Source organism: Carassius gibelio, chromosome A4 (genome assembly GCF_023724105.1).
Source record: "Carassius gibelio isolate Cgi1373 ecotype wild population from Czech Republic chromosome A4, carGib1.2-hapl.c, whole genome shotgun sequence".
In the NCBI taxonomy this organism is placed as follows: Eukaryota; Metazoa; Chordata; class Actinopteri; order Cypriniformes; family Cyprinidae; genus Carassius; species Carassius gibelio.
In genome coordinates this window covers 30,867,330-30,887,334 of record NC_068374.1, presented here as the reverse complement: position 1 = coordinate 30,887,334, position 20,005 = coordinate 30,867,330, and the positions used below count along the sequence as shown (strand labels likewise).

Sequence of the window (20,005 nt, the reverse complement as noted above, 5' to 3'; positions counted from 1 at the left end):
AAAAGGATAATGCCAAAGCTATCATAATTCCCATGACCCATCTTTAACCCTCTAATATTTCCCAGAAAAACATAAGCTTGTAGGCTCTGTGTATATGACTGTCTGGTCTGGTTTCTGAGGTGATATAAACCAGGCAGCTAGTAATCTCATTTGTTTTACACTTCTGAACCTAAACAACAAGAAACTATAGAAATATTCCCGTCTCTGAAATACTCCCATAGACACAGGACCAGTTCTTGGCCACGCCTTCATCATGCACGTCTTTTGGCAGACTTCCCTCGATCAGCTGTGTACCAACGATTCACCCTAATGACTTTTCAATCTGTCTCCTCAGGAATGTTTACTAGGCTAATTATCTCACGCAAAACACACACAAAGACACACACAGGCCTGAGAGCAAGTCGATAGTACTGATTTGTGGCTGTGAATATTATTATCAGCACATTTTTATGCAAGCATTTGTTCATTTCTCGACGCAGTCATCGCATGTCTGCTCATTTGTTGCCGAATCTGAAGTTAATTCATGTTTCTGATGGACCTGAAGGCAGAAATCAATATTAAAACATTCATATTCCGTCTGTCGATATGAGAGTGAAACTCCAGACGATTGCTTCGGTTTTATTATTCGTATTATATTAGCATATCAGCCTATTTAAAGTAAACCAAGTGTGATACAGTTATGTTTCCCCCCCCCCCCCCACACACAAACACACACAACCGCTCTTGTTCTAGCTTAGATTTCATAACCAATTCATATCTTTGCATGAACCCTTCATTCCTCAGCTGTCATATTTAATGAACTTATACAATTGAAACAATGCTAGCTCATATTTCAAGGGTACACACTCAAATAACAGAAATAAAGATATGGGAGCTCTATAGCGGTGTAGAAAAGCGCATTTTAGTGGTGGAAATATTGCCTAGAGTCAGTATTTTTTGCATGTTGCTGTATTTGGTTGCATTGTGAGTATTTGCTGGTACAAAGTATTTGCATTGCATTTTTTTTTTTGTTGCATGTGATTGGTTTCTCTGACAGCAAACAGCATCTGGTTTCTCTCTCTTGTGTAGAAGATGAAAGGGAAGGAGGTGTTGGTGGGCGTGCTGTTCCTGATTTTTCCCTTCATCCCAGCCAGTAATCTGTTCTTCCGCGTTGGATTTGTGGTGGCAGAAAGAGTTCTCTACATGCCCAGGTTTGTGTGCTTGTGTTTTGAACGGATGTGCCTGTAAAAATATATTGTGACGGCCTAAGAAAAAGTCATTGCTTGTTCTTCAGATTATTTTTTTTCTAAAGCATTACAAATTCAACCCCCATTTTTCTCTCCCTCGTTCTCCTTCATCCTGCTGTAGGGATAACACACCACTGATAACAGTATATAATCTTGAACCCTACTTCCCATAATGCACCACTGATCTGTTATAAGTGTGTGTGTGTGTGTGTGTATTTATCCTAACTGTCAAGATTAAAATGAAATTTGAACAATAAGGCGAGGTATTTTAGTAATCTTATAAGCTCAGAGTGTTGCGGTGACCCGACAAACACCCACATACACACACACACATAATTACAAGTACACACAGCATTACATCTCTATGTACGCTTGGTTATGAGTGAGAAGTTTGTGTTCAGTGAGTTTAATGGTGTTAGGATCAGATAGGCACTTATCTTGGCATTTAGGCGGTACTTCTCTATGCTTGCTGGGTAAATATTTGTAGCACTGTCTTTGTTAGTGCTAACAGCAGTAGTAATCAGACACATGAGGGCGGCACTGTGGCTCAGAGGCCAAACTATTTATACATTACATGCAGCCACACACACATCAGTGGGAACGTGAGTTGCTCTCAGGCTCTTGTTCATTTTAGTTGTCTATGGAGCAAAAATATAAAGGGAACATCACTGTTACTATTGCTTGAACTTGGTGAAACGCACACAAATGTCATTTTACCTCGTTTTTGTTTTTTGCACAAAGAAAGATGTTGTTTTATTTTAGGCAATTAAAGGAAGAATTCACCCATAAATGTAAATTTGCTAAACATTTACTCACCCTCGGGTGTTTCTTCATCTGAACAGATTTGGAGAAATTTTGCATTACATCACTTGCTCACCAATTAATCCCTTTTGGGGGAGTCGTGGCCCAGTGGTTAGAGAGTTTGACTCCTAATCCTAGGGTTGTGGGTTCGAGTCTCGGGCCGGCAATACCACGACTGAGGTGCCCTTGAGCAAGGCACCGAACCGCCAACTGCTCCCCAGGCGCTGAAGCATAAATGGCTGCCCACTGCTCCGGGTGTGTGTTCACGGTTTGTATGTGTTAACTGCTGTGTGTGTGCACTTTGGATGGGTTAAATACAGAGCACGAATTCTGAGTATGGGTTACCATACTTGGCTGAATGTCACGTCACTTTCACTTTGCAGTGAATGGGTGCCGTCAAAATGAGAGTCCAAACAGCTGATGAAAACATCACAGTTATCCACAAGTAATTCACATGTCTCCAGTCCACCAATTAACATCTTATGATGTGAAAAGCTGCATGTTTGAAAGAAACCAATCCATCATTAAGACGTTGTAACTTTAAAAGAGGGAAAATGGCTTTGAAAAATGTTGCATTGCAAAATAATAATAATTTCTTTATAAAATGTTTTAAAAATATTTTTTTTTCTTCTTGCAAAGTAAGCACTCTTGGCAAAAGTAGTAAACTTAGTTTAATTTTAGCAATGTGAAATGAATCTTTTATGCTACATTTACATTTACATTTCTGCATTTAGCAGACGCTTTTATCCAAAGCGACTTACAGTGCATTCCGGCTATACATTTTTACCTATCATGACTTTGATAAAATATGCAAAACAATCCTATAGACTTATATAGAAGGAAGGAAGTTAACCATATCTAGAAACCAATGTATCATAGAGCATAGAAATACTAAATATGCTGCATATTTTATCAACCAAAGTTATGCATTGACAAGCACACTCACATCTTCTTCAGTGAAACTCTTGTTCAGATGATGTGTCTTCAAAATAGATTCACAAGACAAATTCATTTGATCTGTGAATGTACCACATGTTTCAAAAGTGTGTGTGTGGGAAGCAGTGAAAGTGTGTGTGAAGCCGCAGGAGTCCTCATATGTTCTGTTTGAGAGGAGTGGGTGTTGATGGGGAAAGGGAGGTGTCGCTTTCTGGGAAGGGAAGCAGAGAGTCAAAGAAAGAAAATGAGATTGGAAGGATATTGAATCCAAATTAAACCCTAGAAACACGGAATAACAACAGAAACCGATATTTCCAGGGAATATGCTATTTGATATAACTCCCTTTTTCCTTAAACAATCTTTTTCAATATTAGGAAGTAGTAATATTCTCTGTGTGGGAGATTCGTGTAATTGTGTTTGACTTGAGCTGTTTTTGACCAGTGTCTGAGAATAAACAGTGTGAGGTGTGGAATCTGATCGGCCCCCTTTCCTGTGGCTAAAGGATTGAAGGGCGTTTTGTCCTTCTCATGGTTACCTTCAAATATGTACTCAAGTCTACAAATACAATTCACAGATGTGTCTGATTCTGTGTTTGTGCTTGCAATTTTAAACGCTTTTGTCTTGACGCTTACCTGGTGGATCATACGAGGGTTGCAATAGTTAGTAATAGTGTTCGATTAAAAAAAAAAAAAATGTAATAAATAAAACATTAAGTAATTTTATAATTTATACAGTAATAATTTCTTATATTTATGCAATATTTTGTTCCTGGAATATATTTATCATTTATGTTTTTATAAAAGTTGATTCTTAAACTTTGACATTTCTTCTGTAATTTTGAATATTTACTGACTAATTCATTATATATGGATGCACACAATATCTAAAATATTAGCATTATAAAAATATACATACTGTTTTATATTATTATTTGTATGTATAATTAAATTAGTGTATAAATATATTTATTATACATTTATTATGTTTTATTTAATATTTTATTTACTTTTATTTAATAATTTAAAAAACATTGTATCCATGTAATATATTATTGATTTAATTTTTGATTATTATATTAGTACTTTTATGGGAAGTCATGTAATTGTAATGATTTCTTTCCTGTGATTTCTGTGGTGAAAAATCTCTCCGACCTTTTTTAGTTTTAAACACCGTTGCATGTTTTGTCATTTATAATTTGTGCTACACATATGAATGATATTTTAGATACTGTCATAAGAGTTGATGATTTTTTTTTTTTTTACGTAAGTCTCATTTTGAATATCTAATTAAAGTCTTGCATAGACACAATACTTTTAAAGGTTATATTATTGCTATTTTTCATGAGAGTTAGCTGTCTCCACCTAGGAAGTCGTTCTTTAGCTGTCTGAAATAACATCAAATACATGAGAGAAAATTAAATGCTGAAATGCATTAGCATCACAGTTTAAAATGTGCTATTTTCCACCCACAATACTCTCTACAGTACATTACCTTTGGAATATACACAAAAGGTCTGTTCCAAAACTGCTTTAATTTCCATCTATGCAGGATTTTTCCATAACAACACTCTCTTTGTGTGTCTGTCCAGTATGGGGTACTGTGTTCTGGTGGTGCATGGGCTGAACAGACTGTATTCAGTTGTCAGTCGGTGGGGAGCGGCTGCACTAACTGTGTCCATGCTGGTTGTCCTCCTCCTCTTCTCCTGGAAGACCGTCCAACAGAATGAGATCTGGCTCTCCAGAGAAGCCCTGTTCAGGTGTGTGAGTGTGCAGATTCACGTTCTGCTTGGAAGTTCCTGAAGAAACCAGTTTAAGATAGAGGCAGAGGAGCTTTTAGACTCTTGATCTAGCTGGTAGATGATCTCGAAACAGTTCATGACCAACCAGAAACCATCTAACATGTTCCAGCTGCCAATTTAAGCTAATTTTCCAGAATGCTTGGCCAAGACTTTTTCTGTTCCATCACATTTTATGTGCCATTTCTTGTTTTATCTGTTATTTTTCAGTGTTATTATAAAACTGAAATAAAGAGAATATAAATTACACACACACATACTGTATATAATATGTGTGTGTGACTTCTATTCTCTTTATTTAAGTTTTAGTTACTTTAGCACATCAATTTACATTTTTGTATTTTATGTATATTTTTTTATTTTAGTTCACTTCAGGTAACGAATGTTTTTTAAAACAGTTTTAGTTAACTATAATAACCATAGTTTTAATTAATAAGCATTACATTTTCCATGTATTACATGATTTGCATTTTTATATGCATACATTTAAAAAAAAAAATGTATTCCAGTTAAAGTTTATTTTATTTAAAGTAATGGTAACACTTTATTATAGGGTCCAATTCAGACTAATAACTAGTTGCTTATTAGCATGTCTATTATTAACATATTGGCTGTTTATTAGTGCTTATAAAGTACATATAATGCATTGCATCCATAATCCTCCCCAATACCCTAAACTTAACAACTACCTTATAAACTATTAAGCCGCAAATAAGGAGTTAATTGAGGCAAAAGTCATAGTTAATGGTTAGTTAATAGTGAGAATTGGACCCTAAAATAAAGTGTGACCGTAATTTACCTTGAAGTTTTGCATTCTTTGGATTTACATCCTTTCAAACTGTACGTACAAAATGTGTTTTCTTTCTCTGTGCCTTCTGGGTCTTGATCTATTTTCTTCCTCCTCCGTCAGGTCTGGCATTCAGACTTTACCTCATAACGCTAAAGTTCATTACAACTATGCCAACTTCCTGAAGGACAGGGGACGAAACCAAGAAGCCATTTATCACTACAAAACAGCCCTCAGGTGAGTGTGTGTATGTGTGCATGAGAGCAATTTGACACTGAATGGTTTTTCTTTTGAAAGAATCATTTACAATTTCCAAAATACACCTTAATACCCCAGTTCCTTCATATTTTTAATTAAGAATCAGTGGTTTGATTGATTATGTAAATCCATAAATTGCATGTGTGTTTTTATATAGACTGTACCCCCGACATGCCAGTGCTCTGAATAATCTGGGCACCCTGACTCACCAGGCTGAGGAGGCTGAAGATTATTACAGGAGAGCGCTGAATATTAACCCTCAACACAACAGAGCTCTCTTCAACCTGGGCAACCTTCTGAAGTAAATACATAAATCTAGATCCTTCTAAAGTAAAGACAAATTGGTAACCCTCTGAAGTAAATATTATGGAAACCTGTTTCTGCCTCGGAATATTTTTTTTTTAACTCGCAATTCTGACTTTTTTTCTCAGTGAATTATATATGCAGGATACAAACTCACAATTCTGACTCTTTTTTTTTCTCAGTTATTTCTCGCAATTCTGACTTTTTTTCCTCACAATTCTGATATAAATTCACTATTAAGTCCAATTCCGACGTAAAAAAAATTAAACTTTCGTAAAATTGCAAGTATATCTCACAATTGGTTGTTACAAAGTCAGAATTCTGAGAAAAACGTCAGTATTGTGAGATGGAAACTTTTGTCAATTAATTTTTGTATTTTTATTCAGTGGTGAAACAAGCTTCCATAAAATACACAAACTGGTAACCTTCTAAAGTAAATATGCAAACGCTGTTGCAATATCACTTGTGTCCGAAATCTGAGAATGCTGCATTTGTGTGTCGTTTGCCTAGGTCGGGAGGCACATCCGAATATTGGAAAGGATAAAAATAGTGTTTGATGTTGTAGTTCACAGAAGTAATTTGATGTTGTTTGTGCTGCTGCCTTCAGTTTCGTACACAGCCACTGTGTCTGTGCATATGAGGAAGAGGATGATGGTGTTATGGTCTTGCAGGTCTCAGGGGAAGGAGGAAGAGGCAGAGAGGATGTTGAAGGAATCTATTCGTTTCGGTCCCCATTTTGCTGATGCCTATTCCAGCCTCGCCTCTCTATACGCTGACCAGGTCTTCCTTTCTGTCATTTGTTCCCATTGTATTAAATTATACACATAAAAAGCGATCTTTTTGGGGTTTTTTTTTTTTTTTTTTTGCATTAAAGTTCATGTTTTTTTGTAAAAGGATTAATTATTCTTTCCCGTGGTTTTTGTGTAGGGGCATTCAAAAGAAGCAAATGAAATTTACACCAAGGGTATTGAGAACTGCCCCGACAGTTCTGACCTCCATAACAACTACGGCGTGTTTCTGGTGGACACAGGTAAGAATCTTCTAGAACTCTTTAAACTAGATCAACTCTGACATGATGCTAAGGTCTTTAAATGGTTGCCAGAGCGTCAATATGTGCTTGCTAAGTTATATTTGGTTGATTTCTTGTTGCTATGCATTTGCTAAGGTGTTCTGGGTGGTTGTAAGGGTGTTATTATGCAGTCGCTGAGGAATTTTATATAGTTGGTTCCATGTTAATAGTGTGTTCTAAGTGGTTGCCTGGGCCTTATGCAGTAGCTAAGATGTTCCAGGTGGTTGCTTGGGTGTTGGTTGGCATGTGGTTGCTAAGATGCTTTATGTGATTGGTTTCACATTGCTATGTGGTTGCTAGGCTGTTATTGGCGGTTGTTAGGGCCTTATGTGGTAACAAAGATGTTCTGTGTGGTTGGTTTCACACTGGTTACTTTGCAGTTGCTTAGGTTTTTTCGAGCGCCAACCTCCCGCTCTCTCTCGTGAAGCCAACAAGGAAGTGACTTAAACTGTAATTCATCGACTGGCCGCTTGAGGCTGGCTGCAGAAGGGAGTCAGTCCCATAGACTCCTCATGTTAAAATGCCCAACTCTACAGCAGGAAAAAACATGTATACAGCCCGGTTCAAAATATGATTTTGCTATATAAAGCTAATTTTGCCCTTCATGTCAACTGCGAGGTGGGTGAATTTTTTGTTTAATCCGTTTACATTTTTATATTAAGCCTTAAAGTTCTGCAAAATTAAGGGCGTGGCCACTTGAGTGACAGGTGGATTGCGGGTGCTGTAACTGCTGTCGAGCTAGGTGGGCGTGGCTTAAGTAACCAGTGCCGCCTTTTTGCTCATTTTCGATTGTCCGGGAGAGTCGCGCGGTGACGCGCTGCCAAGATGGCGACGGCCCACTCTGCACACTCTAAGCTTCCAATATGCTCTTCATGAGTCTCCATGTTTTTATACAGTCTATGGGTTTTTTATGTGGTTGTTTCGTTCCATGTTGCCATGTTGCTAGGGTGTTGGTATTTGCTTGACTCCATATTGCTGTGTAGTTGCTAGGGTATTCTATGTGGCTGGTTCTATGTTACTATATGGTTTCTACGGTGTTCCTGTGCTTGCTAGGGATTTACTAAGGAGTTCTTTATATGCTTGGTTAGTTTCACTTTGCAGTTGCTAGAGTGCTTTGGTTAATTTCCAGGTTATTGATTGCAGTTGCCAAGGTCATCTACCAGGGTTTTTGTGTTCAGTTGCTCAGATGTTCTAGTGCATTGTTTCGTGGTTTTTAAAGTGGTTGCCAGGTCATTCCTAGATGATTGTTAGTGTGTTACTCACATCTCTAGTGCTTCATATCAACCACATATTATACACAAGCTATTTATTACCTGTCTCTGTTTAGGTCATGGAGATCGTGCAGCCTTTCATTACCAGGAAGCGGTGCGTCTCAAGCCATCTCACTATGTTGCCATGGTGAACCTGGGTCGTCTTCTTCGCTCGTCCAATGACAATAAAGAGGCGGAGCTATGGTACAAAAGGTAAGATGAGGTCAAATGATACCATTGTCTAAATGGTGTATCCGGCTTGCACGACTGTAAACTGAATCGCATGTGGGTGTGTCTCACAGGGCCCTGCAAGTGGTTCGTAAAGTGGATATCCTGACCCCTCTTGGGGCTTTATACTACAACACCGGTAGATACGAGGAGGCACTGGAGGTTTACAGAGAGGCGGCCACACTTCAGCCCGACAGCACTGATATCTGGCTCGCTCTGGTGAGATTATAGTCATAATCCCACCACTTCCTATATGAATCTTTTTTCCAATCCAACCAGTTAGGTTTAGGTTTGATATTGTTATAAAGGGATAGTTCACCCAAAAATGAAAATTTGCTGTTATTTAGCTCACCCTCAGCCCATCCAAGATGTAGGTGACTTTTTTTTCTTGAGTGAAACAGTAAAGATTTTTAGCTGAAACTGGTCCTTGGTGTTTTGTAAAATGCAAGTCAGCAGCTTCTTGATTTTGAGAATTAAAAAAGCATATCATTTTATGAATCACCAACGACCACGGTTTCAGATGAAGATCTTCTTTATTGTTCTACTGAAGAAAAAACTCTACATCTTAATGGCCTAAGCGTTAGTAAATTAACAGCCATTTTTCATTTTTGGGTGAACTATCCCTTTAATTGTTAGCATTGGCACTGGTCTTTGTAAACGGGTTGCTTTGAGTGTTTCAAAGAGTAGAACGTCAGCTTAATTGCGTCTCCACAGACCCTTCAGTGTGATTCACATCACCGGCTTAAGATAAAGAGGCCAGTGACCTCGCAGATTCTTTTCTGGTCGCTCTTTCAATTGCTCTTTCCCTTTTTAACTCGTTTGTCTCTTCCCATCTCGTTTTCTCCACAGGCGCAGGTTTTAGCCATGGCAGGTCGCTCTGTGGAGGCCGAGAAAATGACCCTGGGCATCATTTCAAAGACCAGCAACTGCACTGAATGTTACCGCTTGTTGTCTGCCATCTACAGCAAACAAGGCAACCACACTGAGGTGTGTGTATGTGTCTTTGTGTGCATCAATTCATGCACACTCCCTTTTATTACCCCGTATTGAAATGGAAAACACACAAACATAAGTTTTTTTCATCTCAATTGGGGCAATGAATCAATTCATCCTGGATCTTAATTTTGCCCCTATCCAATTTCGCCACTGCATTCAGCAGTTCAAAGCACATTTTATTGAATTTCTTTTTATTACTCATGCCTTTACTCATTACTCTGCCTCAAAGAGAAATCTCTATGCCTCCTGGGAGTCGAAGAACCTCAGCAAAACGAAGTTCAGCACTAGTTTTGAGCTTAATGAGTATGAATGGTGTTTCCAGGCATTGGATGCGTTGAAGACAGCACTGCAGCAGGAGCCGTCAGACCCTGCGGTGAGGGCAGAGCTGCACTTCTCCATGGGCAACCAGCTCAGAGAGATGAACGAGCTTGATCGAGCCTTCCAGGTAACTACATCTGCAGCTGTCAATGTGAGGGAAGAGCTCTTCAGATATTCATTTTCTTCACATTCTTGTTTACTGTGTCTTAACTTGCCTGTAGACAGTTCATGGAGCGATTGATGCATATCACACACAAAAATTGCAATCGCTTTACTCAGATGGAAAGCTCTAATTTGACTGTCTGGATTTATACAAAATCCAAAAGTAAAGATATACAGGTCTTTATCAGTCCTCTGAGAAGATTTGATGCTTATTTTTTGTTTCTGAATCGACTGATTTACTTTAAACTTTCTGTGAAAAGCATTGTATTTTAAAATAAATAAATAAAAAGAAAGCTTTAATTTAGTACCATAAATATTTTTTACAACAATAAATGTATTTATTCTAAAATAATTAGTAATTCAGAATTATTAGAATACAATAGCTTGTATTAAAAAAATTAAAATGAACGTAACGTAAGGGAAGAAAATACTGCAACATTATTTAAATACAGTATATCAATATGAATAAAAATTATAATATAACAATAATATTTTATTATTTAAATAAAATCAAATATACCATATTTAAAGATAGATATCAAAATGAATATGTAAAATTATATATATAATTTCCCCCCTTTTTAATGCATAAAAATAATATAATTTCATTACATTATATGAATGAGTACAGTATTCATTTTACAGTAATTAAATTGTTTTTGAATGAAGAAATGCAATTCATACAGACAATAACTTCTTCACTGTTAGATCATTTATTATATTAAGAGCATTTTTTCATTTTATAAATTAATATTGATTTACATATTTTCGTGTTTTGTCAATGATAAAATCAAATACTAAGAATAGAAAGAAAATGTTTGTTTTTTCTCAATGTAGATATGTATTGATTATCTTTGACTAGTTTTGTCCTGAATTTTACTGCATTAATCATTTTGAATTGAATGGCTACAGTGGAACGGTTCCTTTGACTGAAAATGTTCCTTTAATGCCTTTTTCAGACCAAATACATACGTCAAGATATATATAAATTTTGGTTTCACGGTTATATCCATTACAGTAAACATAAAAGCCTGTGATTGGTTCTTTGACATGTCAACCAGGCCCCTTCCTGTTTAAATCTCAGTCAGAATAACCTGCAATACGGATCAGTTTTGCTGATAGTCTGTCTACATGAGACTAAATGTTGGGTAATTGTGTTCTCTGCTGCTTGCTGCACACTGTTCCTTGCCAGTGCCCTGATACTGTCACAGGAACATCACCCACCTCCTTTCATCTCCAAATACAAACAGTCCAGACTTCGTCTCGCGCTGGAAGCTTTGTCTTTAACCTCTGTGTTTCTCAACATCCTGGCTGCCTTAAAGGGACGAAGTTTCTTTGCCAGGATTTCTGGTTAATATGAGGACTGTTTTGGTTGCATTGTTTGATCCTGGACTCATTCCAGGTCTCCCACTAATATTTGGCCTGTAGTTTTACTTTTATTTAGACCACAAAAGGAAAGCTGAGATCAGGCTGGACTCAGGTTTACATAATTTTGCTATCCAGTTCAAAGCTCATTTATAAAGTTTTGAACAAAAAGGCTTTTTGCGGTGTTATAACACCACATCTGCGGTAGAGCCAGACTGTTAAATGCGCCTCCAGTGCTTTTTTTTTAATCTTGAATGGATCGTGTTTCTTGCACAGGTCAAAACTCTTCTAAAAGGTTGAAACTCACAGGCTGTTTAATGCTGTTGAATTCATCACTGGCTACATCTCATGCATATATCATATGTCATTTGTTGATCTAATGTTTCCAGAGCTACAAGCTTGCTGTCGAGCTGAAACCTGACCAATCACAAGCCTGGATGAATATGGGCGGCATTCAGCATATCAAGGTATGATGGCTGAGTTTTGAGGTCTGATCAATACTGATATCACCACAAAAATTGAAAGGAAAAATATATATTTTGCATTAGGAAAGAAATTTCATTAAGAAATTGGCTTGTTTAGAAGGCTTTGGTTAGAATTAATATTAGCAATATAAATTTAATATTAAAAAAGTAAAATATAATAATCTTATTGATTAAAATGTATATATTTAATAACAACTAATATGCCATTTAAAAATATGCAAAACACAATTGTGTAAAAATGAATCGGTATGGTCTTATTTTATATAAAAATATATTTACTTTTTGTATCTTTTGTTTTCAATTAAGCAAACATTTATTTAAATGTTTAATTTATAATATATTATTTAATACATTTATAATTTAAAGAATAAAAACCTTGCTAATATAATAATCATTTAGTCACAGTTTGTTAAAACAGATTAAAAATCAATTTCAAACCATTCTAAATAAAAACAAATCATTGAGTTTTATTACTGTATTACAATATTAATTAGAGATTTGTTAGTAAAATTATAGTAGTGACACTTTAAGATCCTATTAGTTATTGTTGGTTAGTGCATTAACTTACATGAAATAACAATGAGCAAAACATTTGTTACAGTATTTATTAATCTTTCCTAATATTAGTAAAAAAAAAAAAAAAAAAAACATCTGATTATGTTAGTTCAGTTAGCTCAGGTCCATTAAATAATATTAACATATACAACTTTTGATTTTACTAATGTATTAGTAAATGTTGTAATTATCATTAACAAAGAGTAATAAATGACTCATGTATATTCATGTTAACTAATAGAAACCTTATTATAAAGTACGATCAAAATTGTCACAATGCATATATAAATTCTTATTTATTATTTTTGATTAGATTAAATATGACCTATGCATTATCTCATGCCATTTTAACCTGAACTGGTGTGTTCTTGTGTTAAATATATATATATTTTTTTTAGGGAGACTATGCAGCAGCAAGAATGTACTACCAAAGAGCTCTTCTCCTCTCACCCGGCTCCAAACTGCTGAAGGAAAACCTGGCCAAGCTGGACAGACTAGAGAAAAAACTCCAAGGGGCCTAGAGGATCAGCGTGACCTGAACTCTCAGCCAAATGATGAAGGACAAGCAACTGAGACACAGAAGGGTGAAGAGAAGGGCCGAACTAAGACATGCAAACTACGGTTTGGACTCAGGAGATGATTAATGACCGCTTCCTTCCCCTAGAGTTTAAAGAGAGGCTCTAGAATTGAACTAATCCAAAAGACTGAGCGTCCAGAGCTGGACCAAGCAGATACCATTGACCTCAACACATCACTGCATAATCTCAGACAAATGAGTTCTCAGATATGACTAGCTGTGTTCCATGAACACGGCTGATCAGGTGGTCTGCTTGTATTTAGGTTTTTTCTCACATAAGGATTTTGTGAGTGATTTAAATGAAGGATGTGCTTTAATTTGATCTTTTATTTCGTACATGCATCAATTTTGTGGAATGTATCTTGGACTAAAGGCATATTGACCTGTGCAATGAATTATCATTTTTATCCTCATAAGCTATAAATATTGAAGTCTCTTTAAATTGGAATGACATTATCATTCATAATGACGTATCCTTGAACTAGGTCATTACATGGATTTTAGTCATATTTTCGGTGGCCAGAATTTGTAATGCGGTACTCTTGATTATACCGTAATCTTTGCACTTACATTTCGTTGCCATAGGAACTGTTATCAAGAACATTTCTTGAATTCAGCAGCAGCCGTGCTAAACATGTCATAGCAGAAATCAATGTGAAGTAATGTATGATTATTTAATAAATATTATCCAATATTATCCCCGTGAATGTGTGCTTTTGTTTGAAGATGTTGAAATTACTCTGGGCGCGGGTTATTATGTATGCAATCACTTTCTTTTAAAATAGCCATCCAAGGCCAGGTGTAAAACAACCTTTACACACAGAAATGCATTGTTCTGTAATTCGGTATGCATCCCACTGTTTTAAAATATCAATTAAATATGCACAGATCTGGTATAGAAAAGGATTTAGCAAGACAGTCTTTCCTTCAACTGAATTTGCAATATGATTCACATTTGATTTCAAATAAACTAACTATATTTTTAATCTCAGACACTGGTGTATGAGAGAAAGCTGCATGATCTTGAGCAAGACAAACAGCTGTTTCATATTTAAACGGCTTTTACATGTTTAAACATGGTACTGTTTAAATAGTGTATTACAAGTGTAATATTGCTTTTAGAAGTGCTCTGAAAATCCATGTTTACTGAGAATACACGTGAGAACGTAAAATGAAAAAATGAAATGACAAATGGCTTAAATCTGGAAATATATAAGGTTCCATTTATATAAACATATAGGCGTGTGTGTATTGAAAAGATGTAACTGATGCTGTTTCACTAGTGGTCACAGACTATAATGACTTGTTATAAATTGAGGTGCCTGCATGAATGATAGAGGAAGCATATGGTAGGCTTTGCCATATGAGACATATTCCTTTGTCAAACAATGGAAATTACTAATAAAAACATTGTCCATTAAGCGCAGTTGTGACTAAAGCGTGTTTAGTATCCTGGTGTGACTGTAGACAGAACCATGATGCAGATTGGTTTAGACGCTCACTTTGACCATCTACTTGTATTTTCGGCAGTACGTTATAAATATATCAACAGATTGTTACAATAACGGAAGAACTGTCGTGCAAAACATGGAAGCACATTTCAATTTCGATCCACAGGGCGTGTAGTTTTACGCGTGAGAGAGAGCTTGAATCTTTGCTGACCTCTAGTGGTGATTATGTGCCATTATTCCACTTAGTTAATTAAGCGCCCCAGGTCATATTTTCTGTGCGTGTTGTTGTCTTGTAACGCCCTTTGTAAGATTCTCCGCTCATTTTTAAAAGCACATTTGTGAACATGCATAAAAAAAAATATATTTTAATACTCTCTCTCTTAATTGGACAAAGGCTAACCCTGGTGAGAGATCATAGAATAAATCCTTTATAATAATAATAACATTATTATTATTATTATATAAAAATAATATGATGATAAAAGTATACATGTCAGTGTGTCTGTGTATAATATGTGTCAAGGTAAGTTAGTCTCTTAAAATATCATTTGAACTTTTATGACAAGGCATATGTCAAGTTTAGGTTTTAAAATGTCATTTGGTTCGGCTGTTCAAATAGCTTAATGACATTTATGAATGATTAATTAATAATTTGAAACAAGATTTTTCCTTTTGCTTTATTGTGAAACCATCTGGATCAGGGGGACTCTGGTGAGCCCCTGTCATGTTTCACGGATGATAGGTACAAGCTTGCTGGAGTGGTCAGCTGGGGGGTCGGATGTGGTCGGGCCCAAAGACCAGGGGTCTACACCACATTACACCACTACAAACAATGGATTGAGTCTTCAATGCGTGGTATGTACTTTCAGATTTTGATGATGTGTAAGTGGCTGCTCTGAAACTGCTATTTTATTTTATTTTTTTGCTTGTATTATATAGGTGAACTCCTTTCTGACTACTCTGGAGCAGATTCAGCTGGTAAGAGACTCTTGTACCTCATCGTGTACCTTTTCAATTTGCTTTAGTCATCATTCATATCCATTTCAGTGCAGTGTGGTCAGGCCAAATCTGAGTCCTGCCAACTCCCCGGTGACTTGGCGCAGGTGGTGTCCTCTGTGGATGGTACATTCAAGGTGGAGAATGTGAGCGAACCCAGCAAACATTTGGACGTCTTTTGACTGTTGAAAAGATGTCCATCCGAGACGTCCCGTCATGGTTGAAAAATAGTTCCAAAATGAAAGTTGAACCGACGTCTTTGACGTCTTCTAGACGTGAACTGCACATCTTTTCTGCACGTCCCTGGACGTCTAAACGTGTCGTCTTCTGGACTTCTAAATGCGTCGATTTCTGGACGTCGTTGTCTTCTGGATTTTTAAATGCGTTGCTGCATATTTTAAGTGTATGTATATATAAGCCTGCATATAAAATAATCTCACACCCACTGTGTAACATCGTGAAAGGCAATCAATTATGTCTTGAGGTTTAAAACATCTTGACAAAAGTTCAAGATTGGTCCAGTCAGACATGAACGTTCATAGAACATCTTAATCACGTGTACATCACTAACAATAACACATTATTTGTGGACATATGCAAACAAAGAAGCATGTTCTGATTTAGCACACTTAATTGTTTTTGAACAGTTTAGCATCTGTTAACCAAACTAAAATACTAATTACAAAATACTGAATTATTATATAAAGGGAAAATTCTTTCATTTACTCACCCTCATGTTTCAAACCTGTATACCTTTTCTTTGTTCTTACCATATTGTTTTCATGTTTGCTTTACTGGGACAATGACAAATAAGAATCTTAAAGATGATAATATATTTAAAAATTAGTTTTTCAATGTTATCTTTGTATCCATTTTGGATTTCTGAAATAAGTTTACAGGCCTACCATTTTTTTCATCAGAAATATGATTTAATGAGGGGCATCACTGAATAAAAAGTGCTGAAATACTCAATCTTAAAGTGCATTATTATTGTTAAAAATTTATATTTGCAGTTTTGGTTTATTAATGTTTTTAATATATAATATAAATCAATATTAATTGCATTTATTTTAAAATACTTTAATCATATAATATTAAGAATATTATTAATATTTGAACATGTGGCATAAACACCTTGCAGGAGCCATTGTTGTCTTGTGACAAGAAAATCATAAAACATAAGATCCTCATCATAAAATATGTTTGAAATCATTGCTATTTATGAAATCAAAGTGGTGTAAATGATTTTAAACGGTATAGAACCAACATTTATTAAAATATTACATTTCTGAGAATGTTTTCTACTAGAATGTTAAAAGATGGTTTCTTTTTATCAATGCTTTATTAATCACAGTTGTCTTATAAAGATATTTGGAAGAATGTTTGTAACCAAGCAGATCTCACAAACCATTAACTGCCACTGTAGGAAAAATTATTATGATCGTAACATGAGGGTGAGAAAATTATGACTATTTTCATTTTTGGATGAAATATCCCTTAAACTAACTACAGTTGTTTGGCTCATTTCTTGTAACCTCCACCCCCATCTCTTCCCGGAGCAAGCTTCAGGTGTTCTGTCATTGCTGCATCCCATTCAGATTCTCCACCTCTTCACAGCATCTGAGGCAAGAGAATACATTTCTTTTTAAAATAAATAAAATAAAACATTTGAGATAAATGACATGCACTTAATTTCAAAATATCTTTGTGGTCTACCGCTAAAAAAAAAAAAAAAAAAAAAAAAAAAACTTGGACCAAGATGAATGAAACATTAGGAAAAAAAGGTAATCACAAGAATTAGATTTTATTTGTATTGTACAAAAGGTGTAATGCTTTAATGTGATGCCCTTGAGAAACACTCACAGTGTAACCGTGAGAAAGTGAACAGGACATTTCTGATAAGACAGGAGAGCTGTGATGTCCCCTGAATAATTAATTAAAGCGTACCAATAAAAATTACATCAATATAAGTAACTTTTAGCCTTCTAACGTTAGCTAATTTTAGCCATACTCAGTGAATTTCAGTTGACAACGTGGGCATCATTTATCTCGGTTCCTTCGTGTCAAACAAGTAAAACTCAAGCACGTTATTCAAATAATACAAAATGTACTTACCCCACAGTAGATTTTATGTAATTTATATCGACAAATCTCCCTCCAAGAGTCCTCTTCGAGTCCTCTCCTCCTCGTGGTGGTTGCCTGCTTGATGTACCGGAACTTCGAAAAGCGAGATCTCGCGAGATAATCTATCCTATCGCGGGATTTTGTAATATCACGAAATATATCAGTATGTTTTGTGTCTACATCTTGGCAGCACCGTTTTGGCAATTACATCCAACTCAGACCGAAATTGTGACCGGGTATATATCTGTTTTACATGTGTATGCATAGACTCAATAAAAATAATAACAACAAATACATAAAACAGGTTGAAATAATGACTAAATTGCAGCATTGCTTTGCAATCACTTAACCACACTGGGCTCTTTTTGATTATAATTTTTTTTTACAAGATAAAGTGAATATATTTACTTTGTATATATATATATATATATATTTTTTTTTTTTTTTTTTTTCCTGCTAGTCTTGCTTGGACATTTTTTCACAAACCATGACGAGACGTGTAAAAGACGTCAGTGGACGTCTATTCACAACCTCTTTAAAACCTCTTAAAAACTACTTGGTGCACTTTAATTAAATATTGCAGTATTAATCAAGGTGTAAGCACAGCTTTTGCATATTCCACAAGGATTTCACATAGGGTCATGATGGACGTGTAACGCACGTGTAAATGACGTCACTAGGTGACGTCCTCTCACAACCGATTCACAACGTGGGTAAATTTTGAACTACACGTATCTAAAAGTCAAAAAAACAATTATACATGAAACCCCATAGAACTATAAACGTGTACAAACATATCTGAATGCATTTTTAGGAAATGTTCTGCGTTACATATTTCTACCGATTTATGCCGTCCTACCGCGACTATTTTTGGCCGGCCACACGACGTCACCGTCGGACCAATGTTTGCTGGGGAACTTCATGTTGGGTCTGACTGCAGCTGTGGAAAGCGTGCAGAGTTTGGCTTCTGATGGGAGCTTCCCACCAGCCTCTGATCCGCTTATCTGTCCCAGCTCGAATCGGTATAGAATCATATGACCCTTATCTGTGGTTTTCATGAGATCCTGATCAACAATCAGTGTTGTACAGCTTAACGTTTGCTCTGTCCAGGGCCGATGATATTTCCGATGTGCTTAACAGATAAAGATGATGAAATGGTTAATGAAGATAACTCGTCTTGTGTGACAACTGGTTGGGGAACAAGAAAAGCTAGCTGTGAGTTAAAAGTGTTCAGCATTAAAACCGATAGAAAAGAGATTCACAACCCTTTACTTTCATTTTATTTTCAATATATTCTGCAAACCAGTTATCCTATGTAGGTCATGGATGGTTGTCCATCTTTTCATTTTATTTTATTATTATTTTATTAACTTTTTTGCCGTCCATCCATTCTACAAACCACTTGTCCTATGCAGGTCATGGTTTTTATTTTAACTTTACGTTAACTTTATTTTATCCCCATCCATCTGTTCTATTTTTTACCATATATTCTCCAAATAGCTTGTTCCATGTTGTTCATGGATGGTTATTTAATTGAATTTTCTTTCTTATATTTAATTTGATTGATTTGATTTCCATCCATCTGTTCTCCAAACCACTTGCCCCATGTACAGTGGCGTGGAACCTGGTGCTTATCCCATATTCTTGTGCCAAAGGCAGGCAAATGTCTTGGATGGATGGTTATTATTTTTGATTGAATTAATTGGAATAACATGCATTGCTTAGTCAAGCACAAGAAGAACAGAAACCTATTTTAAGATTTTTGTTTTTACATCTGAAAATATGGAAAATGAATGATAAATGGAAACGCCACAGTTTTCTGTGAAATATCTATTGTCCATTGCTACTTTGTATGTGCTTCTTCCACAAACACATACTCACTGTCATTTAACATTTTCTAGTAGTAGTAGTTTTTTTCTCATATTAGTGGATCTGCACCCTGATATCCTGCATATGGCCAGAGTTAAGCTTCTTTCTGAAAAAGCCTGTGTGACGGGCTGGGGTGACCGTCTCAGCATGAAATCCGTCTTATGTACGGATGCAGCAGCCTCCACCTCCTGCTTGGTACAGTCTTACAGTAGTTTCAATAACCACTATTCACATGAAAATGTCCTGGTCACTTAAATTCTTTATGTTGTATAGTGGGACTCTGGCACACCCCTTATGTGTGAAAAAAATGGGGTCTACTACCTTGTAGGACTAACAACATGGGGTGGCAAATGTGAACCTCGGAAACCGGCTGTGTTCAATCGAGTGTCGCTTATTACTCATGGATACAAAGTTTTATCAGAAATGCCTAATAACTTTAATAAAGGTATATTA

General features: G+C 36.0%; 1 protein-coding gene and 1 long non-coding RNA gene across 2 annotated transcripts in view; one reads left to right on the top strand and one right to left on the bottom strand.

Annotated features, from left to right (window-relative positions):
• LOC127976982 (protein O-mannosyl-transferase TMTC1-like) overlaps positions 1 to 13,809 on the top strand; it is a 36,623-nt gene extending 22,814 nt beyond the window's left edge. Inside the window, exons 9-20 of the mRNA XM_052581585.1 lie at positions 1,069 to 1,190; positions 4,553 to 4,720; positions 5,670 to 5,783; positions 5,962 to 6,105; positions 6,779 to 6,887; positions 7,035 to 7,137; positions 8,504 to 8,639; positions 8,729 to 8,873; positions 9,504 to 9,641; positions 9,973 to 10,095; positions 11,885 to 11,962; positions 12,934 to 13,809. Coding sequence (XP_052437545.1) covers positions 1,069 to 1,190; positions 4,553 to 4,720; positions 5,670 to 5,783; positions 5,962 to 6,105; positions 6,779 to 6,887; positions 7,035 to 7,137; positions 8,504 to 8,639; positions 8,729 to 8,873; positions 9,504 to 9,641; positions 9,973 to 10,095; positions 11,885 to 11,962; positions 12,934 to 13,056 — 1,503 coding nt within the window. The 3' untranslated portion in view covers positions 13,057 to 13,809. The remainder of the gene's footprint in view (positions 1 to 1,068; positions 1,191 to 4,552; positions 4,721 to 5,669; positions 5,784 to 5,961; positions 6,106 to 6,778; positions 6,888 to 7,034; positions 7,138 to 8,503; positions 8,640 to 8,728; positions 8,874 to 9,503; positions 9,642 to 9,972; positions 10,096 to 11,884; positions 11,963 to 12,933) is intronic.
• Positions 13,810 to 16,943: 3,134 nt separating this feature from the next.
• Positions 16,944 to 17,729, bottom strand: LOC127977092 (uncharacterized). Its single transcript, XR_008158089.1, has 3 exons — positions 17,675 to 17,729; positions 17,423 to 17,483; positions 16,944 to 17,179 (listed from the first exon to the last, which is right to left on the bottom strand). It is a non-coding gene; the product is annotated as an uncharacterized LOC127977092 (long non-coding RNA).
• Positions 17,730 to 20,005: the final 2,276 nt, after the last annotated feature.